The following is a 15,127-nucleotide window of genomic DNA, read 5'->3' on the forward strand; positions in this document are numbered from 1 at the left end:
CCTCAGAGCCTGGGTGGCTGAAAGGGTTCTTTCATCTAGTCTCCTTTTCTTTTTTTGAATGCGTTCTTAGGGGTGACCTGCCTGAGGTTCAGCCTGCAGTTGTCCATTTCAGAGTGGACTCAGCTGTAGACTCCCAGCGTAAGCTCCCCAACTGTGTTGGCTCTCTTATACGGAACCAGCTGCTTGCAGTTCCCTCCCCACAAGCAAGGTGTTTCTGGTTAGCTCCTTTAGCAAGCTTGCTCCAGGCTTAACGTCTCCTGCAGGAGACATTATCACTCCCTCTGCTCTCTCACTCTTCCTTTCCATCTTTGACTTATGACATTAATAGTCAGGGCTTTCGGCTCTTTCTACATCCTCCAACAGAGAGGAAGTCATTAACAGGTGGTAGTGAAACTATTGTGGCACATTACCAAAAATCCTGGTGAACAGATAACCTTTTCTCACGGGGAATTTAACCAGAGACATAAAACGTTGTTAGTGTGTTAAGAATTATAACTGTAGGGAACTTCAGGAACTATCAAACAGGTATGTTTGCACATGACAACTGCTAGACAATCTGTACGCTTTAAAATTCAGCTGACAAACAAAAAAGGTGGCTTGCAATCTTGCTAGCAGCCTACATGTGTGTTCTGAAAAGTGGTGGATATATTTACGAATTCCCCTTAAAGCTTTGTCCATCTGAAGATCAAAAGCCTTTTTCTTTATCACAGGAGCTGTGTCTCATTAAAGCAAACACCATGCTATAGAATAAAGATCAGGGGCAAACTATGAAATCCTATTAGGGTCCCCAGCAGGAGACTCATTCAAGAGACACATGCTAATGAAGGAACTGGAGCTGCATCCATGTTAATGCCTGGCTTCCCCTCTCCCTCACGGGTAAACTAGGAGATCACTTTTGCAGCTTGGCCGACAAGTGTTCAAAGCCATTCAGGAGAAGTTTATAAACCGGAGATCAAAAACTTTACTTTACCAGAAAAACAAAGGAAAGGTCAATTTGAAAATTGAGTTTCCTGTAATCCAGCATCCAAATACAAGTTGGTAGTAGCAGGGGCCCAGCATCCTTGCAGATCAAGCCATTTGTACTGAAAGGTGCATGAATATGGTTTTAGGCATATGGATATGTTTTGAAAGTACAATGTCAGTCCTTATGCTCATCTGAAGAGAGATTTGCTACAGTTTTCATTAACCAAGTATATATATAATACCTGTGGGAAAATTGATGGCTGATGTAACTAACTCATCATTACTCGAAGCAGGCTCTGTTTTTACACTAGTTATCTCTCAATAAAGTGAAACATTCTTTCACTCTGAAAGCTCTGCATGGTTACAGCATCTATAAACATCTGCATCAAGCATTTATAAACAGCAAATGGTACATATTTGCAGAGAATATTAACGACTAATGAATGATTTTTCAAACTATTTCCCACTGAAAGAGGGGGTGGAAACCAAAAATAATTACGGGTTACTAGAAGAGCTAATTGAATACAGTAGCTTTCTCCTCAAATTCTGCAGTTACTGCAGCTAATGAGCAATCTGTTAGCTTTAATAGCCTGCAATCTCTGAGCCATTAACTAGCAAACTAATCATTAACCAACATTAATGATCAAGTTCTTGGGAATCTTCCTTTAAGTATTGAGCTGTTCTCACAAAATAGTATGAAAACAGATTATTAATTTTTAAGGACTGAAGAAAATGCCTCTTCCCCCCATGGCAGATATCACTCTAAACTTAACTGTCTGAAGTTTTTGGTTGGAAAAGTTAAGACTGGATCCCTCTTCACCATCTCCACTCCCTTTTCTATATGTTGCTTCAACATGTAGAGTTAAATGAGCCATAGAATATTTTAGAGAGAAGTTTTTTTTGAAGAGTGAAAAAAATTTAGTGCTAAAAACTGTTATTCTTGTAGTTAAAAAGATTTAAGTTAATTTGCAATCTGATGCACCTATGTTCTTTATACCTCTACACTGAACTGATGGTGTGCATGTATCAACCTACAAGAGCTTTCCATTAGAATTACACTGGGCTACAATGGATATTATCAAAATAATCATTTTTAAAACCCCTGCTCGTAGTAGCATAGGAAACTGTAGAAACTGAAAATTGAAGTTAACTATTCAGTCATTTATGCTATTCACTCATGGTACTTCATTCAGACTGAGCAATTAAAATAGATGAGTTAATGTCAATGAACTTAATGGAATTTTGTTGTGTGGAATCACAATGCTACTAAGGAACATTTACAGATTTTATTCATTAGAGATGGGCTCAAACGAAAAAACTAAATACAGCACCCTCTCTCTTCCCCAATGAACTGGGAAAGTTGGATTCAAACTTTGCAACTGGGCATTCATCACCACAAGGTGCACAACACAGCTGTGCTAGTGTTACTGCAGGAATCTCGAGGGATTTTTCAAAAGACCTCACCTCCCGCTTGGGCCCCTATGTGAAGTAGCCAGACTTGCAGAAGGGCTCAGCCTCCAGCTGTTCCCATTTAGCTGCCTAAATGGGAGCAGAGCTCTTGAAAATTTGGCTCACGGACTTTTGAATCTCTTGTTTTGTATTTTAGAGAGAGTGTCCAGTATTAAACATTAAAGCAACGTCCATTTTTACTCTTAACATAGGGTAAAATTCCTATCATGTGCACAAAGTCCAAGCCAAATTTTTTTCACTGTGGACAAATCAAGCCCCACAATTCCAACTCAAAAATGCAAGAAATGGGTAGGTGGGAAATGGGACAATATGCTCGCAAGGCTGCTCTACTTGCAATTCAGCCCAAAGACTGGTAGCAGTTTTGGTCCCGCTATCAATGGTGCATTGTGACCAGCAAATTGGTAAATGTCAGAGATGCACCTGCATCCCTTCAGTTTTCCTACGGTCAGGACCGCCAGACTTTCTGCCTTCTGCTTTTCGATAAATGGAGCTTCATTGCTAGCTCTATGGAATTTGATTTTGTTGAATTGTAGAAGATGGACATATGACGACAACTGACTGCATTTTTGTGTCACTATGCTATGAAGAAGTCAAGAGCGGATGAAGGATATTGGTACTACCCAGATACATGTGCAACTTTGCAAAAGCCAGTCCAATAGATCAGGACAGGAAAAGCTTCAGTAATTACTAGGAGAGCCACTGTAGATATTGAAGGTCTTAATCTTCCAATAAATAACGAAAATTAAGGCAACTGAATAACGATATGTACTTTGATAGTTTATTTTGACAAGTGCAATTTACATCATACAGTAATAGAAAGTTTATAAAAACAAATGTAGTTTTCATCACTAGAGCATGATGGGCCAAATCCTGAAGCACTTACTTGTACTGAATTGTTCCAAATAAAAATGAGGTCTGCACAGGAGTTGGCCCTCTTTTGATCTTAGCTAAGAAACTGTGCAAGATTGCCTTTTTTGGTGAGAATAATCAGGTTTGCCAGTGAGCATAGTAAGAATAAGCTATGCTCTGCGGAGTTAAAATTTTACAGACAGCATGTTATCATTACAGTAAATGGCAGAGTCTTATCTGACTTTTCTAGCAGATTCACCAAAATTAAAATCTTTTTCATTCCTTCTCTCCACATTACAGGAAATGTTCAGATTTGGTTTCATCATCATCTCATCTATCACCTTTGCAAGACCACACAATGCTAATCAGTTCCAACTCTTGCTGTATTCTTGAGCCAAACACCATTTTTGTTTAGAAAAACTGACATCAGATACATATAAAATTTGCATTTCTTGAAGTCTGTTTAGTATTTTCACTGCAGGCTGTATGTCTGTTTTGTATTGTTCACCAAAAGAGTTATAATGAGGGACCGTGGATCTTTCCTATTCTTGAGGACCGTTATCTTTCCTCTCAAAGTCTCACCTACAAGAGCAAAACACAAACAATGATTGCATTTACACTAAGCTGGATACACTGAATGGCTTGATTAAAACAGCAGTGTTACATTTATCTCCTTTTATTGGTTTGCATGAGGAGTCTGTTTCAGAGGACAAGAGATGAATAAAAGGCACAAAATATTACGACAGCTACAGCTACGTGCTGAAACCATCTCCCTGTTCTATCAATTAGTAACGTCATTGACTACAAATCTGGCCAAACTGATTGACTTACTATGACATAGGTTAGATTTCATCATACCTGTTAACTTCTCACTTAACCCATCCAGTGAGCTATTAATTCCAATCAAGATTGCTATAATCAGATTGTATAGTAAAGGACTCAATATGTCCTGCATACAAAGAGTTCTCCTTCCCCAAGACTCTCAAAAATTGTCTCCAGTTAAGAGGATTTGCACAGCAACTGCTTAGCAGGCCATTTGCAATAGCTTCTGGAAGCATTTCTCAATACTTCATTAATATAGCAGATATAAAAAGTCATTTTGGTATCACTTTTGCCCTTGAGTTTAAGAAGCAGTTCTCATTCCCTAAGGAAAAGTTAAAATTTTAAATTCTTTAATAACATATTACAAACTTTCTTCATGAAGTAAACATCTGTGTTAGCCATAGCACACTACTAAAGGGAAAGTATTACTCCCTGAAGTGGACATTTCTTCATTCCTTCCTTGTGTTTAAACAAGGGACATTACTACAACCATGTCAGAGGAGTTAAAACTGAGTGAACAGTATAAGTCTAGTTCACTTTTCACCATGTATGCTGAGTGTTTCTTATTTGTATTACAATAATGTTGGCCTTGGTTTTTAAGATGGTTTTGTTTTGAGTCAGGTCCTGCAGGGGAATGTTTAAATAAAAACTTCATTAAATTAAAAAACTGCAAAAAACATAAATTGTCACAATTCAGGGCAATTACACCTATATTTTCCCTCAGTTGTCCATAGAGGACACCCACCCTCAGGTTTCTGGCTCCACTCCAGAGAGGCAATAGCTGGCAGAGACATGCATTCCTCTCCCTCCTGACTATGGTATTTCCAGGCTCAACAGTTCCCTGCCTTCACTATGTCATTTCAGAAAAAGACAGTCTATCTAAAGCAGGCCTGCTTTGCTTCTCTCCTCTCCTCCAATGGTACATAGTGTAATTGACACATCTGTAAGTTCCGAACGAGTTTTCTAAGCAAGTACCAATTTATTTTTAAGGTAAAAGCAACACAGAGAAAACATACGAAAAGCAATACAGAACCTACACACATGCTAATAAGTTTACCAGAGATCACCTCAACTGCAACAAGGGCTGTATCAGGAGAGGCCTTCAAACCCCACCCAGGGATTTTCCTGTAGTTTTAAATTCATTACATCCTTTGCTCTGAACAACTGTTATGAGCAAGGGAGTCACCAATTCATCCAGCCTGACTCTTTGAAGAGTTCATGACTAGATAATCAGCCAGACAGTGGGTCTTTGCTCAAACTGCAGCTTCAAAAGGATGGATTTGAGGTGGGTCATTTGCATTCCTCTCACCCCTAAGTATTTCCTAGGAAATCCACTTCACACTTATTGACCCAGAAAGTCCTTTGAAGCTCTTAATATCTCCCAGAGACTGCATTAATCCTGCCTTCCTCCTAAAGAAGTTCTATACAATCCCACAATAATATACAAATATGTGCATTTTCAATACAATGAACTCCATAGGTTTTAAACTGAATTCTATGAGGTTTAATTCCATAAGGTTTGTCCGGGATATGGCAAATCACTGTCAGATCAGTCACAATTAGCATTAAATTTTGTTAAACCCCAAACAAAAATTGTCATTTAGCAACAGTTTTTTGGGGGCTAAGACATCAAGCAGACACCTTGACAGAGGCCCCGCAGCCCTTTTCAGAAGGGTAAGGAGGGAGGAGGTTACTTTTGGTTTGCTGGCCATATCCCAACTGAGGTAATTGCACTTATCCACCTAAATTCCACTCCTTAATGTTTCAATTTAACATTCCGTTCATCTTAATCTTTTGTGATATGCTGAATTTGCTATTAAACAGGTGCTATTAGACAGCTACTGTGTTTTATCCCAGAGACTTTTGTGCTTCAGTAGTGGATAAAAAATTCCCTATATATTCTTTATCATCTTAGAGGTTTCTGAAGCTCATTAACTGTGAACCACTTATAGATCCTATAATGAAAAGTGGTATTATAAGGGCAAATTAATACTATTAATTTGTACATGTGTATGCATATTTATATTTTTTTTTAAGATTAGTGTGTTGTAGCAGACTGTATAAGATTTGTGGAGACATATGCCTGTAGGCAGGATCCAGCCCTTAATTTTCCAGAGTTACATAAAAATATCTTCCCAGGAAAGGCTTAAAGTGTGTATCCAAAGGGGTACACATTTCTGCAAGTTTTTACTATTGACGTAGGACATGGACAATAGCTGTTTCTGTAGAGTTACAATGCTAGTTCTAGAAAAATTTACTTTTCTTGATGAAAGATTCATAGACCAAGAGGACAGTAGTGAGTTTACAATTACAAAGATTACCAACAGCTGATCCATGCTTCATGGATTTGAACAAACAAAGGATAGAGAGCTATAAATAAATGTACATACTTTCATAGAATAAAGAGGTACACATAAATGCTGAAGTATTTTTAACAACTGCAACTAGTCACAGTTGCTTACTTTTCAAATTTATTATGTACTCAGATTGAAATGTTATTAAAAAACAAAAAAGGAAATAATGCAGTAAATCTTCATTTCTGGTTCTTTGATTAAGGACTTGCAAATGACTCAAAACAGCACTTGCTACTGACTAAAACACTTCAGACTCTCCCTCCTGCTACAATTTCAGATAAGTTATCAATGAACACATTTGAGAGGCCAGAGCAGACACCGGAATTAGGACCCAAGTGTCCTAACCCACCGTCCAATGTCCTCTGTACTGGAACAACCTGTAGGAAATCCACTTGTGTTCACCACACGTGAACAAACAGGACTGTGGGTATAAATAAAGTATGTCACTTTTACACATGCACAACTGAACAAAGTTGTGTGCACGAATATTTTGAAAATCTAGATGCACAAGACATATTTTTAAGTTAACCAATTCAGAAGCATTCCTGCAAATTTCATCTAGTTAGCGGTTCATCTTGCATTCTGTTAACTACATATTTGATTATAAAAAAGAAAACAATACTAGGTCTTTGAAAGTACTGTAGCAGTTAAAAGTGAAGTGCTGTTACACAAAAATGCCATTTGTCAAAGTACACGGCTGGGACTCTTTTCATACTTGTCATTTTGTGCCTACTTCAAAGTTTGCTTTAATTTTCATTACAACTTTTTGAATACATGTATGAATGCAGCACAAATTGTGTTTCTTGGTCCATTAGTTGAGAGCTCATTTTAAACCCATGTATAATAAAATGGATCGTTTATCAAATACAAAAACACCTATTTCATAAAGTACTGATGATCCACTAGACAAAGGCTGATGCTAGATAAATTCAGACTAAAAATTAGGCACATATTTTAATCAGAAATTCTGATACAGGAATCAGTGGGTGAATTTCTATGGCCTGTCTTATGCAGGTGTCAGACCAGGGTTATGTCTACAGTGCGCACCTTACAACGGCACGACCGCGCTGCTACAGCCACGCTGTTGTAATGCACTCCCAGTAGGCACTCTGTCACCAGAGGAAAGCTCTCCTGATGACAAAATAAAACCATCCCCTATGAGGGGCAGTAGCTTCAGTGATGGGAAGACACTCTCCCGCCAACGAAAGTGCAGTGTAGACATAGCCTAGATCTTTATAATGGTTAATGGACATTCGAGAAGAAAAAAAAAATCTATATACATTCATTACCATGGGCAAGGCTTTTTAATACTATCAGTACTTTTATGCCAGATTGCACTAAAAACAGAAGTTTAATTCACATGATCCAAACTTTTCATACGCGAATGTCTAAAATTAAGCATCCATATAATAGCAGCCTGATTTTTGGAGGCACTAAGCACCTGCATTTCCTAAGTGAACAGAAGTTGTGGAGATGCAACACCTTTGGAAGTTAAATACAAATTAATATGGCATCAAAAATTCAGTCATGACTCATAAAAGAGACTGCAAATGTCAATGCATTAAATTTAGATGCACTGTAATGGTTTAGCTTTGGTTTATTGGCACATACACATCACACCTTCCATTCTGATGCTCACAAGAGTTAAGAGTAAGTCATCATGCTACATATGAATGCCCCACCAACTCTTCAGAAGCAATCATCATCCGATATGGATATTTTTCCACATTGTGGGGAAATTTGACCTCTGGGCTTACAACAGTATTATCTAGCAGAGGGATCTCAACGTTGTTGCTACCTTTGTTTTGAGAAAAAAAATTGAGAGCAGATGTGCAACAGAATTATCCCTAGGGTTTTGGAGTTTTTTGGAAGACAAATATGAACAGTTAATAGATTAAATTAGCAGCTCTCTCCTTTAACATTTTCCAAAATATTTAGAAAAAATATAACTGAAAAAGCTTTACAAAGGAAGTATTTTTCTTTCAGTCTTAAGAGAGTTTCAAAATGGAATTGTGCTTTTTATTTGTAAATAGTTACTATTTGGAAAATCCATATACTAAACCAAGTTCTATCAATTGAAGCAGAAAAAAAAAATGAGGAGTTCTGTTTAAAACTGTATGGCGCTGAATGGTGCATTAATAAAGTAGAAGGCTATCCATATAAAGCACTAATTACTCTGCTGCTCCCACAGCAGGCCTTGCTCCTTACCTGATCTTTGACCCCTCCTACCCCGAATCCCAGCCTCTGCTACCTTCTTATGCCTCCTCTGCCTCTTTGGCATCTCCCATCCTTCTTAGTCTCAGAGCAGCTAGAGATACTTGTTATTTAGTAGGATTTCTAAAGAGATTGTCAACGTCTGCAACATTTTTTGTTGCTGAAAAAGCTGAAATTTATAGTGCTGTCTTTGGATAAATAAAAGTTATGAGCCAACAAATGGCAGCATATCTGCACAGTTCAAAATCAAGTGGGACTGCCGGTTTCAAATTTAAATGGATTAAAAAAAATCTATTCTTGCAGCTGTCAGATATCATATTAAACATAAATCCGACACCAGATCCACATTTAAAATGATTGAATGGCAGGAGTTCGTCACAGGATGCAGAATACTTTCACAGTCAAGAATGATTTTCAAGAAAAGAGTTAAAACATGGCAGAGTGGTACCCTCCTAAGGATAATAAAAACAAATCTTGTTCTCAAATTCTAGAATTATTTAGCTATTTCCCTGAAATTCCAGCTGAGCTTTTTATTAAATGTCCACTTTGCTCAACAAGACTGCTCCACTGTGGTAATTGTTATTCTATACACAAATACACTGTTAAAATGGAATGATTAGTTATTTAAATGCAACAATCCTGTCAAGCAAAAGAATAAGATTTGATACCAGTTAACTACTTCATTACCAGCAAATGGAAGACATTTAGCCTCAAGGCAAGCTCTGAGGAAGAACATCTCTTAACAACTTACTGATGATTTCATGAAAGAGCACCCTCAGTTATTTATAAAAAGTTAATTGCATTAAACGACCCAGAGAATCAAAGTGTAATTCATTGTCAAGAGGCAAGCTATGCCTTCCCCCCCCTTAAATCTGCCTTTCTGAATAGCCTTTTCTGTAGCTGAACCAAGCAATGGCTGTGTGACCATGTAAGAAGGAGGCAGATCAGAACAATTAATCTATGCCATGGAGATATAAGATGACTGACGCTTTTTAAGAGCTCTACTGTCTTACAGGCTGCAGAGGAAGCGCTCTCTGGGACTGAGCTGCATCACCTTGCTCTTATTATGCTCAGCAGGATGCAAACAAACCATACTGTAGTGCTGCAGTTCAATTAGGACAAAACTGAATTCGTTATAATCCAGTTGCAGCATTTTTATTCATCCCCTGGAAAACCTTAAATTTTGTCTCCCAATAAGAAAAAAAAATACTGCAGTAAATGCTTGCAGCAAGAAACTTGCTATCGCAGCAGATTAAAAAAAGTGCCTCTATTTCCATACCAAAATAATCTAAAGATAAATTACATATTTGCAATTTCCCTACATATGGTAGCATGCTATGGATATGACACTGATAATACCTCTGATGTATTATTGTGACTCTGCTCTGTATTACCAATGAGTATGAAAGGTCCTCAGAACAGGGACAATAACTTCCACATATATTTGTACAGTGCCAACACTGGAAGTTTCATATTGGGTCAGGGCAGTGATCCACCTACTCCAGTATCACATCTCTGAAAGGAGTTAGAGAAAGAAATAGTGCAATAATCTGCACACAGGGTAAATTTCTTCCTACCCCCATGACTTTTAAATTTAAGCCCTGAAGCATAGGATTTTAGATCCCTTCCAAAGATGATTTTTTAAAAGTCTTTACTACTATAATTCAGGATTTAAAAAAAGACTGGATGTTTTTAAGAACAAGAAAATCCATTAAGCTCTAAGCTTCAATCGTGTCTTGTGGCAATGAGTTCCGCAAATTAGTCACATTTGGGTGAAAAGGTATTTCTTTGCATCAGTTTTAAATGTTCTGCCTTTCAGTTTAATTGAATCTCCCCTTGTTCTTGCATTATGAGAAAGGGGGAAATAGAAGTGTGTATAGCATTCGTTACTGTATACCTTTATATATGGAAAAAAGACACACACCCCCACTTTACTAACAAAAATCACTTGGCTCTTCAATATCTGGAAAAAGCGTTTACAGACCCTTTTGGTTTTAGGAAGTAACCTGAGCAAAGCCTTCTCTTATTCCTTTCTTTTGATTTTATGGTTTACAGACCTGAAGGTGGAAATTCAAAGAGCAGGCTACTCTCCCATCCCACATCAAGGCAAACTGCATCCCTTTCTCCAATCCTCATGACCCAAACAGCAAGTGATTAATGATTTATGAAAAAGGCGGTGAATGTAATGTGCTTCAACAGGAAAATCATCTGGGACAGAGACAGACAATAGTTGCATAATTTAGATTTTATCAAGATCCAAACCAGAATTTATTTTTTGTAGAACTAGGCTTCATATCCAAAGTCTTATATCATAATTAACTGGGTATAAACCTCAAATGAGCACTATTGCTTAGAAAAGTTGGCTTGAAAATTGGTTCCTTAAACCAGTGGTTCTCAACCTTTCTGGGCTCAGGACCCATTTGTAAATGTTTATGGCCCATTGCAACTCAATAAATAGTCTGGAGGTAGAGGCCTTGGGGTGGTTTCTGTTGGACCCCGTCTCCTGCAACTCCTGTGCTGCAGGGCTGGCTGGGCTTGGCTCTCTGCGCTGGGCATTGTAAGATCCAGCATTGTAGTGCAGCTCAGGTTTGGCTCTGCGTCCCCGACCACAGCAAATCTGAGAGTGGAGTTGTGACCTGGCTCATGGGGTTGCAGTGCCACTCACTCAAATTTGGCCTACCCGGACTCCCATCATCATGACAGCTGGACTAAACCTGAGTAGCACTGGGACCCCAGAGGTTGCAGTGCTGGGAGCAGAGAGCCAAGCCCAGCTAGCCCCATGGGACAAGGGCCACAGGAGCCATCACATGACCCTTTGAAACATTCTGGCAACCCCAAGTTTGGGTCCTGACCCATGGGTTGAAAAACTCTGTCTTAAACCTCAGTCTCATCTGATGAACAAAAAAACCCAACCAACTAAACAAACAAAAAAGCCACCCATAGAAGGGTAAGAAATTCTCCAAAGGATTGTTTGCCTTAAACTTAGTAACTTCTACTTATTCCTTCCATATTGCTAAGCCTCTCATGTATCTTCTCTTAGATCCTAGACACTTCCAGCCACAGCCACCCACCCCACTCTCTCTTCCTGGTTTGTAACTTCTGCTGCTGTCATCACCAGCTTATGAACGCTGAAGAGCAGCCCCACTTCAGTGATCCCTACTGCTGACATAAAATTGAACTCATGAGACTATGTTTCAAGGGACTTGTTAAGTGTTCTAGAATTCTGCTTTCATGTCCGGAGGCTCATGACCACATCCTCACGAAGATTTTGCAGGTGGAGATATTACGGATTTCCTCAAGTCGGACCACATACTGCTGTACCTCTGCATCAGAAGCATTTTGCAATTGCATTGTGGGGATGGAAAACAATTATCAGTTACTGGGATGTTTTACGCTCAGACAGCATAGTGGTGTAGACTAAATACTTACAGTGAGATTTTGTAAACAGACAGGCCAGGGAAGGGGTAAGAGGATAAACTGGTTTTATGACAACTTAATGCCCTGCCATTTCTGAGTGGCTGCAGGGGTCACTGCAGCCCAGTTGGCCCTGGACTGCTGCCTAAATTACAATACCCTGTCCCCACTTGTCCTACCTTGGGCCAACTTGCATACACTCACCAATGCTGCTTGGAATACCCCTGCAGCGCTATGTGCCTCTCCTACTCCAATATGCCCCCTATGTTGGAGTTTTGGACAGGGGTGCATAAACAGTCTAACACAAAGCCAGGGTGAATTCTCCACTAGCCAGATCTGGGGCTCTAACATCCCTTTTTCATTGCAGCAGCATAAGAGAGGCAATAGAAAGGAGAAAACCTCTTCCTTAGTGCTTGAAGTAGTAGGTTACAGAGGTTCCTGAAAAATCTTGAGAGCAGTTTTTAATGTCAGGTCCTGAAAGACATGTTGTAACATAATATGCAAGATATTGACAATCTCCCTCAATGCAGATAATTTCATATTTTAATCTTAAGAAATGAAAACCAATATAAAAAAGGCTAGGTATCAGCCGTTTCATTGGCCTGGTCCCCTTTGACCTTAAAGTTCAGGCTGCAAGGAAAACTAGATTTAAAAAGGATGAGATATCACCACTTCATTTATCAGTGAACAACTGCAGTGGTGACAGTGTTACAACAGAGAATTTAATTGCAATGGTAGATAGGCAGAATAGGAAGTAGAATCTCATTTAAGAGCTTAAATCCTCCAGTAACTGAATGTGGAATGTAGAAGTATTTCAGTTTAAAATCAAAGCATGAAGATGCATTAATTGTGCCAAAGCCGATTTCCTACAATTTAACAAACTCAAGGAAAGAAAATTAACGTTTTAAAGTTTGTTCGCTTACAAATGGCAACCTAATTATGGTGGAAACAGAGGAGGAGTAAAAAGATAATCAGGAATTTTACAAGGTTTAGTTGCACGAGTCCTATTTCAGTTTTGCTGTGCTCAACCTTTTTGGCATTGTGGAAAAACAATAACATCAAGGTTTTATTTCCACTGCAAGGCAATATCAAGAACATAAAATAATGGGGATGTGCTGTTTTATTGCTAATGGAGTTTGTTTGCATACAGATTTTCTGTTTCAACTTAATGCATTGTTATAAGGGAGGGGGGAAAATTCAACAGAGAGACTCTTAAGGTTATTTTTGGAAGCTTTAAATTTATTTACCATATATCTGGACCTACATCAAACTCATGAACTCATGATCTTCTCTTTATATTCTTCTGTTTGGAGAAATTTAGCAAAAATGTTTAACAGGATGGAAAGCCGCAGATGGAAAAAATCAAGAAACAAATGCAATTTTCCCTCCCTAATAATCCAAATAGATATAAAGTATCACTTTTGTTTTTTAAAAGGAATTTTCAAGCTTTTTAAGGGGGGCTATCTGCAGAGAGTTCACCCAGCAATGTCCTTCAAAATGGAAAAAAAAAATGTGCGTCTTGCCAATAAAATGTCAGTTGGCTTCTCCCTCTAGTTTCTTTCATTTTGCTGCATTAATAATTAAAAACAAATCCAGCATGCTCACAGCACTTTTACTTCATTGTTCATCACCTTCAAGACTCAGAAAAAAAATACAAAAGTTACTTTTCAGATTTAATCAGCAGCAGGAGCTTCTTTCTACAGGGTTAAAACATCCCATATCTTGGTTTACTACATAGTTCTGGCTTAAGTTGATGGTTACAGACAACTCTTCATATGATTATCATTATGACTAATTTCCATTAACTTGGTCTCAAGAACTTCTGACCCATGCTGAATCTTTTCCCTCTCTCATTTCCCCACAAACATAATTCTTTTCAGCCTCTTCCAACCAGGTGTGGGTTGTTTTATTAAAGCAGTCTCATTCTATTTGGTATTATTAGCACTAATGTCAAAAAGAATACATATACATTTGTTAGCGTTAAAAGAAAAATACACAGATGTATAATTTGAGAACACAAACTGGCATGATACCAAAGGAAGGACTGAACTAGCTCATGCTGCAGAACTGAATAGTCATGCTTTGGCATAATGCAGCCCTCTTCCTGTTAAAGTAACATGCAATAGACTCAATCAGCCAAAAGCATTGCAGACAGCAAATCTAATAATATAACAAATGCTTTACAATCACTTCAAGCAACTCAAGTAAAACAAAAAGGCGCTTTTGTGTATCTGATCATTGGAGAATGAGGATTTAATTTTTGATGACAATTTTAACAATGTTTTACTTAGACTAGAAAAGGTGGACAAAAATAACTTGAGTTTTGGCAAACTGGTTGTATAAACCTGCTTTCAGAGTCACTATAAAGTAGACATCTCCAACAGTGGGGCACGCCCACTGGGGGGGGGTACAGAGTAAAGTTTGGGCCAGCCCCCACAGGGCTGCGCTCCTGTCCCCACCCCTGCCCCCAGCTGTGGCACCAACCTCAGCCCTTTTACTTCTGTCTCCATCTCCTTTTCTCCCCAGGAGCCACAGCCCCACTGTGGGCCCTGGGGGATGAGAGTGGTGGTGGACTGAAAAGTTTGGGGACTATTGCTATAAAGAATAACATTATTTACTTTTTTCTGTAACTGTCATAACATCTTCTCAAGCATCCTTACTAAATAAAATATGGAAAGCAAGTGTCACCAAGGGTACATAATTTATAATTTTGAACAAATAGGTAATAAGTACGTCTATCTTCCCACTGGCTGCAGAATTTTGAACTACTCACTGAACCAAAAGGAAGAAATAGAATTCAACACTAATATTAAGTCTTTAACTATCTTCCTAGAGCAGGGGCAGGCAAACTTTTTGGCCTGAGGGCCACATCGAGTTTCCAAAATTGTACGGAGGGCTGTGCCTCCTCAAACAGCCAGGCATGGCCCTGCCCACACCCCCTATCTGACCTCCCCTGCTTCTCACCCCCAACAGCACCCCTTAGGACTCCTGCCTCATCCAACCCCCACGTTCCCTGTCCCTTGACGCACCCTCCCCCCCGG

General features: G+C 38.8%; 1 protein-coding gene across 4 annotated transcripts in view; it reads right to left on the bottom strand.

Moving 5' to 3' along the window:
• Positions 1–3,197: 3,197 nt before the first annotated feature.
• PRMT3 (protein arginine methyltransferase 3) overlaps positions 3,198–15,127 on the bottom strand; it is a 119,037-nt gene continuing 107,107 nt past the window's right edge. For all 4 annotated transcript variants that reach the window (XM_050955383.1, XM_050955385.1, XM_050955386.1 and 1 more), the window contains one exon: positions 3,198–3,864. In XM_050955383.1, the coding sequence (XP_050811340.1) occupies positions 3,755–3,864 (110 nt within the window). In that variant the 3' untranslated portion in view covers positions 3,198–3,754. The remainder of the gene's footprint in view (positions 3,865–15,127) is intronic.

This window comes from Gopherus flavomarginatus, chromosome 5, assembly GCF_025201925.1.
Source record: "Gopherus flavomarginatus isolate rGopFla2 chromosome 5, rGopFla2.mat.asm, whole genome shotgun sequence".
Classification (NCBI taxonomy): domain Eukaryota; kingdom Metazoa; phylum Chordata; order Testudines; family Testudinidae; genus Gopherus; species Gopherus flavomarginatus.